The following is a 21384-nucleotide window of genomic DNA, read 5'->3' as shown; positions in this document are numbered from 1 at the left end:
GACGGGGAAACTCGCTCAGAAACTGGAAATTACCAAAAAGAGAGAAGAGTGTGGAGAGGTGGGGGAGGGGAGATGGGGATAGGGGTAGGGAATGATTTTTCCACACTTAGGCCAAGATCCAGTGTTTGGATTAATAGTGCCATTACCCGAGAAAGAGCTGCAGATTATGCTCATTCTTAAAATGTTTTTGCTGGCAATTAAACTGCTGCAGTTATTGATCTTTGTTGATTTTATGTCCTCCTAATTTGCATAATCTATTAAAGATGAATGATTTATGATGTGTTTATTATGGGGACAAACAGAATTTGCTAGAGGTACTGTCAAGGTGAGCAATGGGGCATTACGTAGAGACTCCGTGGTCCATCTCAGCAGTGGGTCCAGCGTGTTGGCCTTTAGGCCAGGACACTGTGGGTAGCAGTGAGCAGTGAGCAGTGATGCAAGGAGAACAGACACAGGACAGTGGACCTTGGATGAGTTCTTCTAGAAAGATGCTGGCATCTGTGAGAACTGGGCTCTAGGCAGCACTGGGGTGTGGGAGAGGCCCTTAGTATATTTGTGGACATTGCCCTCAAAGAGTCTTTAAAAGCTTACTTTGTTGGCAAATATCAAGGGCTTTGGTGGGAGAAGAGAAAAGGAGGCTCTTTCAGGTGGGTGGGTGATTCTGGTCAGGTGTGTGCTAAAGGTAAGGGAGCTGTGAGGTCACCCTGCGCCCATAGCCTGGTATAGGAGTGCCAAGCTGTTCAAGGAGCGCTCTTCACCCTCCACGTCTCAGGCACGCTGCTCATCTTCTTCCCTGGGCCTGGCTGCTGCGGCTGCAAAGCTGAGGGGATGAGGGGATGCCCGAGCCCAACCCGAAAAGCCAGACCTTATTGAGATTCCTGCCACCTCCTGGCACTGGAGGCTGATTTCAAACTTCACCAGCCACTTGATGCAGCTGTTCCACAAGGTCAGGACTGAGAGGAGAGAGGAACCTGGACTATTGTGTGGAGGGAGCGTGGGGCCCAGTGGGCCAGGACACAGCTAATCACATTGCAAGCAAGGGTGGCTGCCAGAGGCTAGGGCTCAGCCCCATAGCACCCCCCGCTTCCATCAGGGAACCAAGGAGAGAGACTGATTTTGCTGGGTAGTGTTTGCAAGTTCTGCCGAGATTTTAATTTCACTGCATCACAACTCAGCAAGCTGCCAAGTCAAGCTGCTTATTTAAATTTATCACCCACTTTTCCTTCCGCCGCTGGGCTGCTCTAGCTCAGCGGCCTCTCTTCTCTCCAGCCCACGGCTCTAGGCTGCTGGTCTGGAACGGAGCCGAGTCTCTCCTAAGCGATAAAGAAAAAGGGACTAGCTACATGAGAGAATGGGTCAGGGGCACTCTGGCCCCAGGCTTTTTCAGGTTGGCTGGCTGTGGCTGGTACCTTTCACCACCTTCTTGACCCTCCAAAGGACCCCGAGGGGTCTGCCATCCACCTCTCAGTAGTCTCAGGTCTCCCCGGGTCAGGCCAGCTACAGTGAGGACTCTGGCTCTAACTGCATGCTGGAGCCTTCATTCCTTAAAGTCTCCCATCCCTGGTAGAAAAGATAGCCCCTGTTCCCCATGCCTTTCTCACCTTGACCCTCCCTCCCCATGCCTGGCCGGGGCTGCGGTGATGAGGAGCCTGCAGAGATGCTGGCAGTGATGTTGATCTGGGAGGAGAAGACGAGAACTTACTGCAGGATTCCCAGTCGCTGGGGATGTTTCTGAGCATTAGAGAGTCCCTTGACCCAGTGCAACTCTACTCTGAAGGAGAGAGCACAGATGCAAGGGACCATGCTGGAGGAAATCAGAGACTGTATAGTCCCATGCTCCCTAGAAAAGCGTTGGCCAATCTTTTGGCTTCCCTGGGCCACTTTGGAAGGAGAAGCATTGTCTTGGGCCACATGTAAAATACACTAACACTAAGATAGCTGATGAGTTGTTGTTGTTGTTTCAAAAAAAAAAAAAAACACTCACGATGTTTGAAGAAAGTTTATGAATTTGTGTTGGACCACATTCAAAGCTGTCCTGGGCAGCACGTGGCCTGCGGGCTGTGGATTGGACAAGCTTGGTCTAGAAGCTAGGGAAAGCACCAGTCCCTGGAGCCACTGTACCCAGCAGGCTTCACTGGCCTCTAGTGGGCATTGCTTCCATGCACTGGCTGAGCCTTGAGCAAGTGTAGGTCTCACCGCCTGTGTTTTAGTCACAGGGAGGTAACGGAGGAATGAGATTGATGTCCAGGAACTAGGCAGGCTAAACTTACCAAAACATAATTGAATAAAATATAACAACAGAAAATGTTAATACGCAGCCAAACCTCACTCTTCGGTGCCAGAAATAGAGGGGAACCCAAAGCCAGGTCAGTATTGGAGAGGCCACTGGTATCACACTGGAGGGAGACTCCGACTGGGAGAGGACGGGGTTAAAACACCCTAGTCAGGGCTGGTATCACACTGGAGGGATAGGGGACTGGGAGAGGACGGGGCTGTAACACACCAGTCAGGGAACGTGACTTTGGGAATCAGGAAGCTAGAAGTATCATCCTGCATAAAGCGAGGAACAGAATAGGGACTACACTGTCCGTGAAAGGCGAGCACATACACTTGTCCCAGTAGCTCAGGGAAACAAGGAAGGGGGCAGTTGGGAATGTCACCATAAGACATGGAGACCCCAAGCCTGATGCCAGATCAGGGTCCAAATTTATACCATGAGTTTGTTGCAGGAAACCCAAGGCAGGAACTTACATAAAAATTTGCCCAGGATAGTAACCCATTCTGAAGCCTCGGCAGGAGCGATGACAAACCTTTGTAGAGACATTCTACGATCCAGGGCACATGGGACTCCCACAGCAGAAAAGAAATCCACCACTAATGATGAGCTTACTGTAAAAAAAAGCTCACACTTCGTATGATACAAACTATCAAAAGGGAAAGTTAGTAGAAGCAATAGATAGAATAGTTAACATCCCCCCAGGAACTGGAGATAACAGAATATTCCAAAAGCACTGTAAACTCAGCATGTTTAATATTCTAAAAAAGATCAAAGGGAAGCATCAATTGTGCCTTTATCACAGATCCAGATCCCCCAGACCCTTCCCACCAATGCTCAGCAAATTGTCAGATAATGGAGATCAAAAAGGGCAGAGAATGAGGGCCACACCTATAGCTAATTGCTTTGGGGTCCAGGAGGCTTGGAAAGAGCTGAGCCTCAGGCAACTCTGAAAGTAGAGCCTGCTCCAGGATTATCCAGGCTCCCAGACTGCTAAGTCTCAGCAGAGAATTTTATCTTGTCTTTGGGAAAATGTCTGAATATTAGACAGCTAAAGACGGGGACAGTACCTTCCTCCCCAGTGGGGTGGGGTCAGGTGGGAAGCCTCATTAGCTTCCCCATCCTGGTGGGGGGAAGGTATTTTATTCAAGAGCTTGGGAGAAATGTCTCTTAATTCTTGGAGACTCCAGTTTTGAAGGAAGCTGTAACTAAGACCCAGGAAGAGATGTGGTTGCTGCCCAAGAGGAAAGTGGCCAAGGCAGGGAGAGGGAGCAGAAGAGGCTGGTCTCCCAGAAGTTGGCCGATTTGAGCCGAGGTGGGGGAGGCTGGAGAGGCAAAGCTCACAGCTGGCCAGCAGCGGGGGACCAATGTGAGCAGTGTAGCTTCTGAGAAAGAATCACCGACTCTTAGAAGTTCAGCCTCCTCACACACATCTGAGATGATCAGCAACGTGGCCTTTTAGCAGACAGAGGTGTGGACCCTGGGAAACCTCCTCCTCCTACTCAGGGCATCCTAAGGACCTCCAGGAACTGCCTCTTTCCTGTAGTTAACAACCCGCTTCCAAGGCAACTGCATTTCCCTCCATAAAACAAACAGCTTAGCCCTTGGCCAGCCCCTGGGGGAGGAGAGGGCAATAAAGACTGAGAAATGTTTCTGAAGGAGGCTGGGAGTCTCCTGGTCTTGTCTGTCAGCTCATAGCCCCTGATTAGCTAGAGGAATTTAGGGCACAGACATCACAGTTCCTCTCCTTGAAAGGAGAGGGCTAGGGCAACTTCAGACATGTGGCAAGTCAGAGAGCCCTTTACTGCAGAGGCCAAAGCAAGCCAGAGGGCTGCTCCTCAGCACCCACATGCCTTAGACCCTTTGCTTAGGCTGTGTGGGTCCCAAGAAAAGAGACTGGCCTCCTCCAGACATCCCTGAGTCTGCTAGCCACATCCCCAAGGACCTCCAGCCCCCAACCTCAGCTCTGATTTAATTATAGGGGCATTTCCATAGCAATGAGACATTGACAGATAGGTGGCTGCCCTGAGCCTGCAGCCTCAGGAGTCAGATCAGGCCTCCTTCCCTTCCTTCTTTATCCAGTCCACTGCCAGAGATAAAAGATGTTGAAAAGAAGAGGCACTAATCCACCCTAGGGATCAGAATCGGAGTCAGGCCAAATTTGACCAGAATAAAAACGATGCCACCCCAATCCCAGGTCCCAGCCCCATGTCCTTGTCTGTGCCTGCCAGCCACCCTGTGCTGCTGGGCTGCCTTCCCCAGGAGCATGCCATGGCTGAAGTACCCAGGCTACGAATGGGGCTGCAGAGGGAGGAGCATCGTAAGGGGGGTGACAAAGGAAGGGTTTGCATCTTAGCAAAGATGTGATTCTGGTGTCTTCTATGCTGAGCTCAGATTTGGCCCATAACCTTGGGACTTTCTTCTTACCTCCTCCCTTCATCTCTTCCCTCTGTCCATGAGGCCCAAAAGTTGAACATGCCAAACAGAGTACTTATTCCTCTAAGGATGGTCTCACTTGTTCATTTAGAGATGAGAGAGAGAGAGAGAGAGAGAGAGAGAGAGAGAGAGAGAGGCCAGTCTGAATTTGAATCAAAATATTTTCTAAGAAATAATGATCTTGCTATCAAATGCATAACAGTAGCCAACTCAGGCCAATAAAGGGTTGCCCAGTTGAGAATACTGGCCACTGCTTTCACGATTCGCTAGGTTATAGGGACCCTTTCAGCTTCTGTAGATGTCATTTGGATGATTGGGGTGTCCCACAGGAGAATTCTCCAAAAAAGGATCACCCAGCACTAAGCTTGTTTAGTCCATTATTTGGTACTTTTTAAAAAGAAACCGTTGGCTAAGTAAAAGTAAGGTCAGTCAACCCAACATTTGTTGAATGATCAGAAATCCTAAAAAGTGCTGTCCCAATGAAACAGGTATGTGTTGGTACCAAGGGCTCCGAAATGTCCCAGTGGCCTCAAAGCCACCTAGGCAAGACCTGAAACCTGTTTCCCCCAGAGCGCCAGCCACCTCCAAGGTGACAGGAAGACCCCCCACCCCTTTCCCAGGGTAGCTAGAATCCCTTCCTCCTCCACAATTAGTTGTAGCCTCAGGACAAACAAGCCAGTGCTTTTGCAACCCTGAGCTTTGGGAGGCAAGCTCCGCGCCACTATTGTCACTTCTGAGAGGGCTTTGCGTGCCTTCAGCCTGAATCCTCCCCTCTCCTCCCCTGTGGCGGTGGCGGCTGGGCGGGCAGGTAGGGAGGGGGGAAATCCTGCAGGCTCGGAGAACAGCCTAATGCTGCAGAGGCTTAAGTGGCCGTTTTCCTTGGGATTAGGGTTTCACTTACACAGAGCGCCTGAAAAACATTGCGCTTTCGGAAGGATTAGAGCTGACAATTCAGTGCTCTCAGGGAACAAAATAAAGCCAGAGAGGAACTGGGAGGCCTGGAGTATCAGGAGACTGTGCAAACAGGCTTAACCTCCGCCCACCCAGCACGAGGGTCTCTCATGCTCTGAGCCCATCTGTGAGCCTGAGCCCAACCTCTTGAGTGCCAGCACCTGCCCAACTCATCTTCATTTGTGTTTTGCTCAAGGAGCCAGAGAAGGCAGCATAGGGACATGAACTGAGAAGATAACTGGAAATATGTAGATAATTCTTTTCCTCTCTTTTTCCTCTCCCTGGGCCTCCGTTTTCCCCTCTGTAAAACGAGAGTTGGACTAGAAGATAGCCAAGTTCCTCTCAGCCCTTTGAAAATGTGATTCTCCCCAACACTTCCTAGTGTTATCCTAGGATGCAGAGGCTGCATTTCCATCCATGGTCCAGCTGAATTAGAAGGAAACGCCCTCCTGTGAGGCCTTGAGCCAACAGGCTGCACAGCCCGGAGGAGGGCAGGATGCTGGGAGAAGGGATGGAAACAGCATGACCGGTTGTGGCTGGCTGGTTGGCTGTCAAGTTGTGATCTCACTAAGGCCCTGCAGATCTGGGTAACATCCCTGCCTGGGACACAACCAGGGACTCAAGGTGTCAGTGGGAGCCGAGCTCATCTGGAAGAGCAGCCGCCCTGAGTCGCAGGTACAGTCCCCTCTACTGGAACCTGAAGCAGGCAAGCCTCAGGTGGGGTGTGGGGCTGAGGCAGAGCCTAGGGCTGGGGGCCGTCCCATAGTCCCTTCTGCCCCAGAGGACAAATCAAACCCTAGGAGGATCTGGAAGCTTGGGAAATAAGAAATGAAAGAAAGTATGTAGATAATTTTTTCCTCTCCTTTTAAAATATCTTGTATGGATTTAAAGTTTGTTACTTTAGCGTACTAGGTATAAGTTGGATTGGTCATAAGGTGATCATAATTGGTATAGCACATATCAATTATGCATTTACATATTTAGGCAGCAATTACAAATTTAATAACTTACAATTTAATACTTACAATTCTTGTAAGTATTGTAAATGCCTATGTCAAATGCAAGCACAGACCGCCAGCCTTGAAGAAATCTAATGTCTTCATTTTTGCTATCTTATGAGAAGCAGACAGAACTTGAGGATAGGGTAGTAAAATAAGTTATGTGTTCTGGCCTTAGGGTCCTCCATGGTGTCAAGTGGGTAGCAAAAGTGCTCATTTTCAGAGAAAGATGCTGAGGAAAATCATCTCTGAACTCGATAGAACTTTTGCTATATAAATCTATGTCTAATAAGTCTCATCTGAGCCATCACGAGCAGCAGTTTTGCCTTCTTTGGTGGCTTCCTTTTTATTTCCTTGATCTTCTGAATGCTGACATTTTCCTTGACTTGAGATAAACCTCCCTGCTACTTCACATGTTATTTTGCTGTGCTCTGTATGATCTTGTTTATTGATAGAATTCAAGTAGTTGCAAACAAATCAGTGTCTTACACCAAAGAACGGTGGTTCTTTTGTTTTTTTTTTATAAACAGTGCTTATTAACCTTTAAGCCATATTTTTGAGATATGATAAAAGTCATGTACCATCTATACAGAAAGATATAGATATATGATGTCTATAACATTTTATGTATAGATTTATATAGATCCCTTGAAATGATCTATGGGTTCCTAAGGGATCAGTTAACCTCAATTTAAAACCCCCACTGTAAAACAGTGGAAGAAATGGAACACAGAAGAAACAAGAAGTGGCAAGACGTCCTGTTACAGGAAGGATTCACTTAGCATGAGCCCATGTTACTTTCCTGGACCAAACACGTATGTGTTTTCTGGGTCTGCACTATTTGAGAATAATATCATTCCAGGATCAATTCCCAAGTATACTGCTTGTTCTGTAATCTAGGTTCTGCCATCGACTAATAGTGAAATCTTGGCCCCTCTGAGTTTATTTCTTACCTATAGAATGGGGATTAAAAACATATCAACGGCCGGGTTCAGTGGCTCATGCCTGTGGGTTCAGTGGCTCGTGCCTGTAATCCCAGCACTTTGGGAGGCTGAGGCAGGCAGATCACCTGAGGGCAGGAGTTCAAGATCAGCCTGATCAACATAGAGAAATCCCGTCTCTACTAAAAATACAAAAATTAGCCAGGCATGGTGGCAGGTGCCTGTAATCCCAGCTACTTGGGAGGCTGAGGCAGGAGAATCACTTGAACCTGGGAGGCAGAGGTTGCAGCGAGCCAAGATCACACCACTGCACTCCAGCCTGGGCGATGAGAGCAAGACTCTGTTTCAAAAAAAAAATTAACATCATAGGGTTGATATGAAGATTGAGATAATACATTATATAATATATTAAGGACAGTGCCCAGTGTATAGTAGATGCTCAATGACTGCTAGCTAGTCCTGGTGCAAGTAGAAACACAGCTCTGCCCTTGAATCTTAGACTTGACAGTGACAGTAGCACAAATTATCTGATGACTGCAATTTTTCAACTTTCTTAATAAAGTCTTTCACTTTGCTTTCTCTGTACTTGTAAGAGAAGCTGCACTTAGATTCTCCAAAACAGTTTATTTGATCTGGCCCATTTGGTAAGGAATGTCTGACAAAAGTGCGCTGTCTGATGCAGATGTAGTGATTGCTGTAGAAATTGGCTTTAGAATCTTCAGGGACTTCTGCAGTTGAACTGAGAAGACATCCTCATCAAGTACAGTGCCGTTAACACTTCTGGGGACTTTTAAGATTCTCCACTACCACCGTTTCTTGATGACCCTCTTTGTTTTTCAGAAAACTCTCCAGGAGAGTAATACTCCACCCCATGGAGTTTTATTACAGAGTTTTGGTGTTGGGATTTTATTCTTTGAGCTCTTTTTATTGACAACCATGACGTTATGAGATTTTGTGTGTCTGATGACTTCTTTTCCTTTTCTTTGGCTCTCTTGGGGAGTATCTGGCTTCGTGTTGTTAAAAGGCACTGTGGTATAGACATGGCTTCAAATTTTGGCTCTATTATTTACTAGCTGGGTAGTCATGGGAAAACCATGGTGCTTCTCTGTGCCTTCATTGTCTCACCCTTGAAACAGGGAAGTTACATGATCATCTGAAATGCGCTCCATCTTTAAAAAGTTTGTAACCTTGGCCGGGTGTGGTGGCTTACACCTGTAATCTCAGCAGTTTGGGAGGCCGAGGCAGGCAGATCACTTGAGGTCAGGAGTTTGAGACCAGCCTGGCCAACATGGTGAAACCCTGTCTCTACTAAAAATACACAAATTAGCCTGGTGTGGTGGCAGGCACCTATAGTCCCAGCTACAGGCTGAGGCATGAGAATCACTTGAACCCAGGAGCCAGAGGTTGCAGTGAGCCAAGATTGTGCCACTGCACTCCAGCCTGGGCGATGGAGCAAGACTTCATATCAAAAGGCACAAAACAAACAAACAAACAAAAAATAACAACTTTGTAACCTTGGAAAGCAAACGTCCAACATGAAATGCCCATCCTCTTGTGATAATATGTGGGCTTTCTCCATTTGTAATTTTGGATGCTGTTTTATGTTATTGGCATTGTCAGGGAGCAATGAAAATCCTCTACTGCTTTCTGTCGGGTGGCACATACTTTATAACTGATGTATTCTGCCACATAGCTGTTTTCTCCTTTTTCTGTGCTTTACTTGTTTGTATAAAGGAGGTGGCTGTGCTGTTGTACAGTTCTGGACTCTGTCTGCACTCCTATTTTTCCATCCATCTATAGTACAGCAAGGCCCAGTGCTCTGTCGATTCTTGCTTGCACGGATTCCATTACCCATTCATATTCTTTCACTAAAAGAGGCTTGCTCAAAGAATGCTGCTGGGCAAATGGTATGACAGTCTTACTAATTTGAAAACTTCCTGCAATATGTGTTTTCCATTATTGACAATGGTGTTCCAGAAGAATATATGGCTCTGGCAAGAGTTTGGTCAATTTCTTTCTGCTCTTCAGGCACCTGTCTGCTAATGAAGCCATTGAGAGTGCTTTGTATGCAGTGGCTGGCACCTTCGTTGACTCAGGGGTCCTGAACTGGGCACCTCTTTGTGGTGATACTGGTGTTAGAGACTCTGCAGCAGGTGCACAGCTGCCTGCAGGACCCGAGGAAGCTTGTGTTCTTCTTCCTCATCTTGGGACTCTTCTTTCACATTTTCAAAATTTCTACATGGCACTGCCCAGCTTCAGTTTTCTAAATGGAATTTGGCAATGTACCTTTCAATCAACCATTCAGTGGATGACTTTCAGCATGCAAAAATTCTTACCTGCGGGAAGTTGCCATTTTGCAAGAGAGAAAACCAGTAGAAATAAAACTTTCCAATAGGACTACGTCCAGATTAGCTGGAAACATCTGTCTAGTCATCCAGCATTTTTTCCTTCCTCTTGAAGCGAAGTAGGAGATTTTGTGACAAAACCTTAGATTACAAGGAATTCATGTGTGACAGGTTGTGGGAATCATGCAGCTGAAAACCAGAATTCAGCTACATTTAAATTCTTGTTCATTAAGAAAGAGGCACACTCCTTTTCCTGGCTGCTTTGTAGACTTGAAGATGACAGGGAAGGAGGAATTAGGTTTCTGTATCTGTTTAGCTTCAAAACCTCTGCACCTTCCCTAACTCTATCCTGTCTTGGGTCTTATTTGACCAATAAGTGCCATATTATTAATTCCTATAGGAACTGATTTTAATATTGTTGTCATCGTCTACTTCAGGTCCACTCCACTGAGAGACAGTCAGGAGGGGTGTAGCTTTCATTGATGACAGCAGTCAATAAAAGAAAACCCACATCAAAGCAAACAAAAATCCTTTCTTCTGTCTCTCTAGAAGTCAGAATGATCTCTTGTTTGGCAGTTCTACCCTGCTTATTCTCGAGTTTTAGGAAAGGAAAGACATTAGCTGTATTAGACAGGTATAGAGGAAAATCATTCTATTGCATGATAAAGTCACAATATGTGAGTTCCTCACTGTAAACCTCTCATCAGTCTATAAAAATTCATAACCTATTATTTAAATTATTTTTAAAGAAAAGCATATTCAAATATTTACATTCTATCCCAATCTTTACTTCTCTAAGGAGACCAATATATATGAAACAATATAAAAATTATAACCCATTAGGAATTGGCTGCTAAATGCAATAGATTGATAGAGGATTAATCAACAAGTGTTTATTGAGTATCTGCCATGTTCTCAACTAGGCCAGATAAAGCAGAAGACAGGGTCCTGCCCTCAGGTTGCTTATAATCTGTGTGATATGAAACATCAGAGCTGATGCATTATGAAATATAATGGCATGGTAAACCATGCAGCACAGATGCTGTGGAAGTTTGGAAGAGAGAAATTTCCCCAAAGGGTAGAATGGTAGGGATTTTAAGTCTTCAGCTAGAAGGAGAGGAAAATTGTAAGGAAGAAGAAAAGGTTATGGCAAAAGCATAAAGGGTTCACATCACACAAGCCAGTGAAAACAGTCAAACTAATCCAGGAAGGGTGAGAATCTAAGTTGGGTGGAGAGAGTACCTTAGCAGATTTAAAAGCCTCAGAGTTTCATTTCAAACTATAGACTACAGGGAATCGCTGATGGTTTTTACAAGGGAAGTGGTGTGATGAAAGCAATGTTTCATGAGGACTAGCTGAGCAGCCACGTTTAGAATAGAAAGAAGGGGAAGAATGTGGAGGCAAGGAATGCAAGCAAAAATACTGTGTAGCAAAAAGCAGGTGCTTAAAAGCTGAGCTATGAATGTAGGAGAAGAAATGGAAACGGGGTAGATATAACAGATATTGCCAAGGAGAACTGGCTATACTTGGTGACTGACTTCATCTAGAATGGGAGGAAGAAGGCTATGTCAAGAAGGACTCCAAAGTTTTTGGTCTTATGATCTTCAAGATCATAAGAACTGATGGGGAGAAGATGAATCTGTTTTTATTCCAGTTCGGTTTGAGGTGACAGAGGGACAGCTAAGGAAAATGTTCAGCAGGGTGCTGGAAATGCAAAAACCTGAGCTGTAGCTCTGTATACTCAGGAAAGTATGAATCACTCAGATGTGTCAAGTAGGGGTGAGGAAACTCATACAATCTCTGGAATGCAGGAGGTGAGGTCATCTTCAAAGGGAGAGTAGCAAAGAAAGAGAGATGTTTTGGAATAGCCATCGGGAGGATAATGACTATGGCCCAGCTGATGAAAAGAAAGTGAACGGGCCCAGGTACGCATAGTTCTGTGACTTTCTCCAGCCAAGCCTTGCCTTCCCAGGGATGGACAAAGACATTCCAGTGGTAGAGTGTCACTGGCTGGTGAGGAGGATAAGGGGAATCTGGGGGTGGGGTGGGGCGGTTAAGGGGTTCCAGAAGGTCCAGGAGAGGATAACGGGATTATGGCAGAGGGGAGAAAGCAAATTATTATTAGAGATCAGAGCATGCTAAATTGCAAAGGGAGGTTGTGATCCCTTCATAGTGATGGAGGGTGCAGGCAAGAAAGGGAGGCCAGTCATGTGCAGCTGTGTCCCAGAGGACATGTCTGTGGACCAGGGGTAGCACCCTCATCTTGACTCAATTTGTCTCCCACCCTCCAGGCTCTAGCTGATAGAGCCCTCCAGGGACAGAGAAGTCCAGCAGCTGGTGGGGGACCAGATTTTGCTCATTGGAACTTTATCTGATCCACTTGCACTGTTGGCTCAAAGCTCCTGATTCACTTCAGGGTGGTTTTCTATCATTTAAATGCCATAAACACTAACAGCAAAATAGCCCACTGGCTGGCCCCCTGCTCTCCACGCCTGCCAGGCCCAGCACCTGCAGCTCCACTTGGAGAGAAGGAATAGCCATCAGCCCCTGTAGGAGTGATGGTGGGGTGCCATCCAAGCCTGAAGGAAAGATGGGGTGTTAGGGAGAGAAAAGATAAGCAAGATGGTAGAGGCCCATTTGGCTACTGGAGAGACCACAGTTGAATATCTTGCTGAGAAGGAGGAGTAAAACCAGGTCATCTCCCTCCCATCTCCATCTGGGTTTGGAATGCAGAGACACAGGCAAAGGCAGATACACACACACACAAATGCACAGAGAGAGACACAAAGAGCTATACAAAACAGAGATGCATACACACAGCTGATCATAGACATGTAGCTAACATGCTTAGACACACACAAAGGCACACTTGGACCTGCTCATTCAGGTGTAGAGCTGCACACGCATCCCCGCACGTCTGCACAGAGCTCTTTCCTCTCCAAGAGTTTCCTCTCCGTGCAGTATCCTGGTGTGAGTAGAGGCAGGCCCCTCTCTTCCAGGCCTCACCCCTTCCCCTTTGTGTTTTTCCAGGTCGTGACATGGCGAGCACCACTCTGCCTGGTTACCCCCCTCACGTGCCCCCCACTGGCCAGGGAAGCTACCCCACCTCCACCCTGGCAGGAATGGTGCCTGGTAGGTGACAATGCTGCAGCTGCCTAATCTAGATGGGGGAACTAAATTGTGGGTGAGCTGCTGAATGGTCTGTAGTCTGAGGCTGGGTGGGGGGAGACCCAATGTCCCCTCCCTGCAAACCACTGCTATTCTGTCCCTCTCTCTCCCTAGAGGCTGCAGTCGGTCCCTCATCCTCCCTTATGAGCAACCTGGGGAGGAAGCTTGCAGAAGTGCCCCCTTGTGTGCAACCCACTGTATGTCATGGCCCCTTCACAGCGCCCACCTGCCCGAGCCTGTGCCCGAGGAGCCTCAGCCTCAGCTCCACCCTCAGTGCCCAGCCCACCCCAGCCAGCTGACACTGCTTGGAAGCGCCTGCCCTGGTTTCCATGGAAACTTGGAGCCAAGAACCATTTCCAGGGGCATGTCAGTCACTCAGACAAAGCCACCCTGGTCCACACCAAGCCACAAGGGAAGATCAATGTTGAGAACCAACCCCAACCCAGAGAGAGGAGGGAGCTAGTCCATTAAGAGCAAAGGAGGCCAGGCTGTGGCAGGAACCAGGGAGATTCTGGCTAGAACACCTCCATACCTCTTCAGAGGCACCCAGCCTTCCATTGCTCCTCTGGGGCTCTGACCCATCCCTTGTCAGAGGAGTTGGGTTTGGGTTGTTTGGATCAGAGAGACAGAGGCGGTATTTCAGGTCTGTTGATTGCAGCTGGAGGTTGTGTTCTACTCAACCCCTCACCCCAGATTGGGAGCAGGGGCTTGAAGCCAAAGAGAGCTGAAGTTCTTCTGTGCACAAACACCAACACTCTTGTCTTCAGGAGGGTTAGACTAGCTCAGCCAGCAACTCACTCCCTCTGGCCACCCTCTGCACGGCCTTTTGCCGAAGTTCAACTCTCATTGGTAGGCGAAAGGGGGAGGATAGAAGAGAGTGGTTGGCCCATCCATCCAGGGACATTTAGGGACAGCCTTGGGTAAGCAGAGCTTGGGGTGGGGGCAATGGCAAAGATGGAGATTGCTGCTGGGTCTTATGGACTAGGGGCTGGAGGGAGATAGAGGTGTGGGTAAAAGGATTCCTGCCCAGATTTAGGGGAAGGGAAATAGAAGCCTTGTTGGGGGACAAGGAGATTTTAGGGAGATGCTCCCAGCAGTGAGCAGATGGGGGCTGGAGGAGGTCTTAAAGAGGTGGGGGTGAGGGAAGAGTGGGGAGGTGGGGGCAGGGAGTCTGCAGGGAGGTGGAGAAGAGGGGAGCCGCAGAGAGCTCATGGTGGCGAGGGGGGAGTCGTTAAACAGAATCTAGTGCTGATGAGGAAATTACACTTGTTTCATTAGCGATGGGGAAGGAGATAGCTCAGTTCCTCTTGGTCACAGTTGAGCTCAGAAGCTCATTATCCTGCTGCACGCATGCTTTCCCTCCTCGTCAATAAACAGGCTTTCCAGTGGCTGCATCCCCCACCCCCACCCCAGCTCCCTCTCAGAGAGGGGCCCCTTCTCCTCTACTTAACCCGCGGTTAGGGATCACTGTAAACAGTCTGGGGTCATCACACAGGAGAAAGGGCGAGGGGGAAACCCGGAGGCCTGGCCTTTCTCCCGCAGAGCGAGGGAGGCAGCTTCCGATGGCTCCCAGCCCACTGGCCCTCCGCTCACCGCTCAGTCCACCTGCTTCCCGGCCCCTCCATCCCCTGCCGCGTGGCCCACTCATCCAGCCTCTTGAGGGAAAGGCAGGAGGGCAGTGTCTCCCAACAGAGACCCCACCCCTTGCGTTGGCACTGCGCATTGATGCCATTCTTAGGACTTTCTGGGGGAAAAGTGTCCCGAAGACCTTTCTTCGCCACTGGCCCCACCCCCGCTTCCACCCATTGGGAGTCATGCCCCCTAGAACCCGAGTGGCCTCTATAAAGACCCTGGCTGCCAGCGCGACGGAGTGGGCGCGCCTCAGTACAAACCCATCGAGGGTGGCCGCTAGCGCCTTCGCTGGGAAGCCCCTAGCTGGCACTGGCCCACAGGTCCCGCCTTTTGGTGTGCGAGCGCGTGGGTGCCTCCTGCCTCCCCGGGCTCTCCCCACACGGACGCAGTGATCGTCCCACCTCCGCCCCGCACGCCCGCCACGGCCATTACCCTGCCCGCGACACCTGCGCCTGACACCCGGAGGGAGGAGCGGGGGGAGAAGCCACCGGCCGGACTCGTGGGGTCCGCCCCGGTGTGCGCGCGTGTGATCCCCACTCCCCTACCCTCCCGCAGGGAGCGAGTTCTCCGGCAACCCGTACAGCCACCCCCAGTACACCGCCTACAACGAGGCTTGGAGATTCAGCAACCCCGCCTTACTAAGTGAGTACGCCACCTGGCTGGCCGGCGGCTCAGCGCGGCCGCGCGGCTTCCGGGCACGGTCCCACTCCTGGCGACCCGACCTCTGGGGGCCTGGCATGGCCAGGGGGACAGGCTTGTTAGTGCAGCACTGAGGCCCGGGGACCCCTCGAGGACGCCCGCACCTCTTGCCCTCCTGTGCCCTCCCTGGTAGCTCCAAGGTTCTGCGCCGCCCTCGCCCTCGGACCCCCTGGAGGGTGCGCAGCCGGGCGTCACCGGATCGGGTCCCTCTCAAGCCCCATGAACGCAACTGTTCTCCAGGGCAACTGGCTTCACCTCCCAGCCAAGGTTTCCCAGTCCGGATCCCGCTGGACCCCAGCCAGGGGAGGTCTTTTCTTTGCTTTTCTTTCCTTTTTTGTTCTCCTGTTTGTCCTCTCACCCAGCCCATTCTTCTCCTGTGTTAACTTCCAGGTTCCCCTTATTATTATAGTGCCGCCCCCCGGGGCTCCGCCCCTGCCGCTGCTGCCGCTGCCTATGACCGCCACTAGTTACCGCGGGGACCACATCAAGCTTCAGGCCGACAGCTTTGGCCTCCACATCGTCCCCGTCTGACCCCACCCCGGAGGGAGGGAGGACCGACGCGACGCGATGCCTCCTGGCCACCGCCCCAGCCTCACCCCCATCCCAGGACCCCTGCAGCCCTTCACGTCACCCCGTCGAAGGCCGGACAGGACGGGTGGAGCCGCAGGCGGGACCCTCAGGACCCGGCCCGCCGCCCCCAGCCCCGCCCGCCGCCCCTCCCCGCCTGCCTGGACTGCGCGGCGCCGCGAGGGGAACTCGGTCCAGCTCGCCCCCGGCCTCCCGCGAGCGAGCCCCGAAGCCTGCCAGCCACCTCGCGGGACTCGGACGCGACCCGCCGGCGCGCGCCGGATGTTTCTGTGACACACAATCAGCGCGGACCGCAGCGCCGCCCAGCCCGGACACCCGCCTCGGACTCTCGGGCGCCGGGAGGCTGGAGGGGCTGGGCAAAGGAGATTAAGAACAAAACGATTTTCTGCATAAGGAGGAAGAGCCCCCTGCCGAATCCTTGGGGAAAATTATTTACCCCCAGTGCCAGCCGGACTGCCCCCGCCTTCTGTGTGTGCCCTGCCGCAGAAAGTGGAATGGGGGCGAGGGGTCCGGCGCTAGGAACAGGCTTTTGGGGCGTCAGGTCTTTCCAAGGTTGGGACCCCAGGAGCGCGGGCCCCCTCTCGGCTCTTCGCCGCTCCGCCTGGACTACCTAGTTCCCCAAGGCCCGACACCTCCTGCTGCGTGACCCGGCTCTCAACCCTGTCTTGCCCCTACCTCAGCGTCTCTTCCACCTGCTGGCCTCCCAGTTTCCCCTCCTGCCAGTCCTTCGCCCGTCCCTCGACGCCCTGCATCCTCCGCCCTAACTCGCAGCCCCATCGGACGCTCCCCCCAGCCCGCCGCAGGACCAGTGTCCACCGGCCGCAGACTGGGGTCTTCCTCCGGCAGTTACTTGATGCCCCCTCCCCCGACACAGACTCTCAATCTGCAGGTGGAGAGAGCCGGTTCTGATCTGGCGTCTGAGCTGCTGCAGGGTGGAAGTTAGGGGTTGCCCACTCCACTCCTCCCACCCCTCCCACCCCTCCCAGCCTCCTCCTCTGGCGGGAGCTGAACAGAACCACAAAAAGTCTACATTTATTTAATATGATGGTCTTTGCAAAAAGGAACAAAACAACACAAAAGCCCACCAGCCTGCTGCTTTGTAGAAAGACGGTGTGTGTCGTGTGAAGGCGAACCCCGGTGTACATAACCCCTCCCCCTCCGCCCCGCCCTGCCCCGCCGGACCCCGTAGAGTCCCTGCCGCCCGCCGGCCCTGCCTGTAGATACGCCCCGCTGTCTGTGCTGTGAGAGTCGCCGCTCGCTGGGGGGGAGGGGGGAACACAGCTACACGCCTACTAAAGCACAGCACGTCCTGGAGGAGGGGGGCATTTTTTATGTTACAAAAAAAATTACGAAAGAAAAGAAATCTCTATGCAAAATGACGAATATGGTCCTGTGGACTCCTCTGGCCTGTTTTGTTGGCTCTTTCTCTGTAATTCCGTGTTTTCGCTTTTTCCTCCCTGCCCCTCTCTCCCCCTGCCCCTCTCTCCTCTCCGCTTCTCTCCCCCTCTGTCTCTGTCTCTCTCCGTCTCTGTCGCTCGTCTCTCTGCCTCTGCTTCTTCCTCGGCTTCTCCCCCCAGCCCTGGCCCGGCCGCCCTGGCCCCGCAGGCTGGATCCGAGGTGGCAGCTTCCAGCCCCCTGGCTTGCCCCCTGGCGGCCGAGCCCCGCGCGCCCCTGGCGGCCGAAGGCCGGGCCACCCCACCCTGTAGTTGCTCTCTCGGTAGTGACGATGCGCCCTGCATGTCTCCTCACCCGTGGATCGTGACGACTCGAAATAACAGAAACAAAGTCAATAAAAGTGAAAATAAATAAATAAAAATCCTTGAACAAATCCGAAAAGGCTTGGAGTCCTCGCCCAGATCTCTCTCCCCTTCGAGCCTTTTTATTTGAAAAGGAAAACGAGAAAAGAGAATCGTTAAGGGAACCCGGCTCCCAGCCAGGCTGCAGTGGCCCGAGCCGGGAGGCGAGGGCGCCGAGGTCCTGCCCATCCCAGTCCTGTGAAGCTGGCCGGGCAGAGGCCCCGGACTCAGCCCAGGCCTAACCTGTGAAAGGTCACCGGACGGTTCTGGTCTCCTCGGCCACTTTCAGCGCGTCGGTTCGTTTTGATTCTTTTTCTTTTTCTTTTGTGCACATAAGAAATAAATAATAATAATAAATAATAATAAAATTTTGTATGTCACTCCCCATGGCTCCAGATTTGTCTCTCCCTGTCTCTGGGATGGGCCTCCCCTCCACTGGTCCATCCCCAAAAGCCCCTTCAATGATCCTCCCAACTACACTCCCCCTGCGACCTCCAACTCCTTTGCCGTGACACCCTTGGCGGCAGCTGAACCACCGCAAAGGCCAAGACGAGCCTGCCCTTTATTAGCCACCCTCCCCCAGGTACCCCGGTCCCGGGGACAGTAAGTTCTTACTCTCCGAAACTTCAAAATAACCCCGAGTTAGGCGCCTATCCTAGGCTGACTCTGTGGTCCTACCAGTCCACCCGCACCCAGATTAGGGTGCTGGCTCTCAGAATCTGACGTCTGAGGCCCTCTCCACGTGGGTGGCCCTCTGTCTTATCTCCTCCCTCGGGTCCCCATCTGGTGCAGTTGCGCATAGGCCGCAGGAGCAATTTTATCTTATGGGTCGGCAAGGAGACGCGGAGACTGCTGACGCTTGCCGTGTTTCCACGCTCTGCATTTACTTCTGGGCCCGAAGAGTGTCCCACAGAGGCCCGGGGGAGCTGGTTCCTGGGACCTCAAGCGCCTCCAGTGTCTTGCGGAGCCCCGGGCCCTAGCAAGCAGCTGCTGAAATTGATGCGCTAGTGCGGTGGTCTGGGTGTGTCCCCGAGAGGGCGCGCAGGCGCCTATGTTTGTCCGGGCGCGGTCATATGCTTCCTACATACGTATAGTTTTCTGTTCATCAATGTGTTCGTCTACATGTCCCTGGGTGGGTCTGGGTGTGTGGTAGCAGGAGAATTGTTTTTTTAACCATCCTTGATGTTCTTGTGACCAGGTGTCCAGTGAAAGATCTGTATGTCTCCACCTCTCTGTTCTCTGTTTGGGTGGGGTTGTGGGGGGCATGGGGATGTGCTGTCTGTCTAAGACTGTTCTGCTGCAGCAGAGATACTTGGGAGAGTCTTCTTTCCATCCCTTCAGCAGCTTCTCCGCTCTCACCCTCCCACACTCTTGCCAACACCAAGGCCCCAGCTTCCACCTGGAAACTTTCCTTCTGCGCCCCTCAGACACCTTCCCAGCTCAGCTTCCATCACAGCTTCTTCCCACTTGAAAGATTCTTGAATCTCTGAGCTGCCGGAGATGCAAGCAGGATTTTGGGGCAGACTAAGAAATTACCTTCCCCTTTAGCTTGGGACAGTGTCTCCCAGACACCTCCTTCCCACCAGAATCCCAGAGACCTTTATTTCAAGCCAATCTGCCCAGCCTCACTCATATCATGGCACCTCTGGGGAATGTACAGGTCCCCCAACAAATTGGCAAACCCTCAATCAAGTGCATTCCCTTTCCCCTCCCTCTGCACCTGTGTCTCCTCCCTCTTCCCCATCTCAGCAAATGGCAGTTGCATCCTCCACTCTGCCTGATGTCAGCTCTCTTGACCACCAGCCTCCTAGAAGAGTGGCCTTCAAAATTCTTTGGTCATACACCCTCTCAGCCAAAAGAATTCTGAATGAATACTCCTGATATAAGTATATTTACTGATTTACAAATTCCATAAATATATTATGAATCTTATAAAAGATAAAATAGAAAAAGAACAAGATTGGAATACATACAAACAGAACTTCTAATGTTCTCACACCGAAATGGATTACCTTGCACTCCCTAGAAGATGTGCACCCCACTTTGGAGATCCTGCTCAGAACCCATGAAAACCCAGCATGGCAGAACTTCTGACTATTGCCTGGTGCCCAGCAAGTATGTTTCTGGAAGTTTCCAGGGCACTGGGTTGGGCCAGGGCAGCCCAGTGAACGCTGCCCTCATCATATAAAGCTTTGCCTCTAGGTCCACTCAGGACAGGGAGCCCTGCCCTCCCCAATCCATCAAACTGGGAGCCAGGGCCTCTTGTGTAGGTCTCAGTGGAACCTCTTCTGTTCTATTTCTGTCTCTCTCATACTGAATTGGACAGCAAACATTCCACTGTTTACAGTAAGCACCTCTGCGCAGAAGCTTCATTCGGTGTCCCTCCTGGAGTGCTGATTTCAGCTTGTAATCAGCCTGAGGGCCCCAAGACATGATCTGTATCATCCTTGGCCAGTTGCCTATTCTAACTGCAGCCCCAGTCACCCACCACAGACACCCACAAGAGGGCTTGTTCTCCTGTTTCAGTTTGTTTTCTCCAGCAGTCGTTTTGATTCTGCTGGCTCTGTCCTCATCCCACCCCTACAGAGATCCCAGCCGAGGCGCACCAAGTATGACAGTTAGAAACAGATGAACCGACGTGTCCTGGGTTGAGGGAACAGCAGGAGCGAAGACATGAAGGCATGAAAATACGCCAGATACAATGTGGCTGGAGTATAAAGTGCCAGGGGAGGGGTAGGGTGGAGGGAGGTGGCAGGAGATGAAGCTGCAAAGGTAACCAGAACACTGGGGTGGACATGCCAAAATGGTCCCTGTCACACACACAGCCCCTTTAAGGAAGCTGCCCTACCCACAGCCACCTCCTGCCCATATAGACAACATATTTGTACCAGTGACTCTGTTACTGCTACAGAATTGGATTTGAACACAAATCCACACTGAACCAATCAATCCTCCTCTCTCAGAAAACCAAACAAGGAAGTATGGAAAGAATGATGCTGTTAACCATGAAAAGAAAGGCCCAAAGGAGGCCTTGAGGGAAGTCCCCAGTCCTCCTCATCTAAAGGAGAGCTCCATCCTACCAGTTACTCAAACCCAAAACCCACATCTTCCCTGACTCCCCCTTCCTGTGTTCTACATCCCATGTCTGTTCCATCAGCAAAACCAGACAGTTCTACCTTTAAAATTGATCCAGAACATGACCTCTTCCAACTATCTGCGCTGGACAATCCCAGATCAAGCCACCCTCATCCTTCACCTGAACTTGCAAACAGAAAGTTTGAATTGGCCTTCCTGCTTCCATCTTTGCTTCCCTCTAGCAGCCAGAATGATCTCCCAAAATGTACAGCAATTCATGTCCCTCCTCTGCCTCCTTCGGTGGCTCCCTATCTCTCTCAGCATCAAAGTCAAAATCCCTCCCCATCCCTACCATCACCTTGAAACTCACCTCCCGTCACCTCCCTTGGCTCACTGTTCTCTGAGCCTGATGGTAGGAGCCTTCAATCTTGTGAAGAGGAGGATGACCCACAGAGAGTAGCTGAGTCGCTAATGAGGAGG

The 21384-nt window shown here is 51.0% G+C and overlaps 1 protein-coding gene across 5 annotated transcripts in view; it reads left to right on the top strand.

Moving 5' to 3' along the window:
* PAX2 (paired box 2) overlaps nucleotides 1-18209 on the top strand; it is an 84063-nt gene extending 65854 nt beyond the window's left edge. For 2 of the 5 annotated variants that reach the window (XM_017531238.2, XM_037739528.1), the window contains exons 8-10: nucleotides 12977-13078; nucleotides 15302-15388; nucleotides 15836-18209. In XM_017531238.2, the coding sequence (XP_017386727.2) occupies nucleotides 12977-13078; nucleotides 15302-15388; nucleotides 15836-15912 (266 nt within the window). In that variant the 3' untranslated portion in view covers nucleotides 15913-18209. Of the gene's footprint in view, nucleotides 1-12976; nucleotides 13079-13228; nucleotides 13312-15301; nucleotides 15389-15835 lie in introns of those variants that run through there. The other 3 variants (XM_037739526.1, XM_037739527.1, XM_037739529.1) reach the window with 3 other exon arrangements.
* The last annotated feature ends 3175 nt before the right edge of the window (nucleotides 18210-21384 follow it).

This window comes from Cebus imitator, unplaced genomic scaffold (genome assembly GCF_001604975.1).
Source record: "Cebus imitator isolate Cc_AM_T3 unplaced genomic scaffold, Cebus_imitator-1.0 Scaffold71, whole genome shotgun sequence".
NCBI classification, from domain to species: Eukaryota; Metazoa; Chordata; class Mammalia; order Primates; family Cebidae; genus Cebus; species Cebus imitator.
This window is presented reverse-complemented; position numbering and strand designations above follow the sequence as displayed.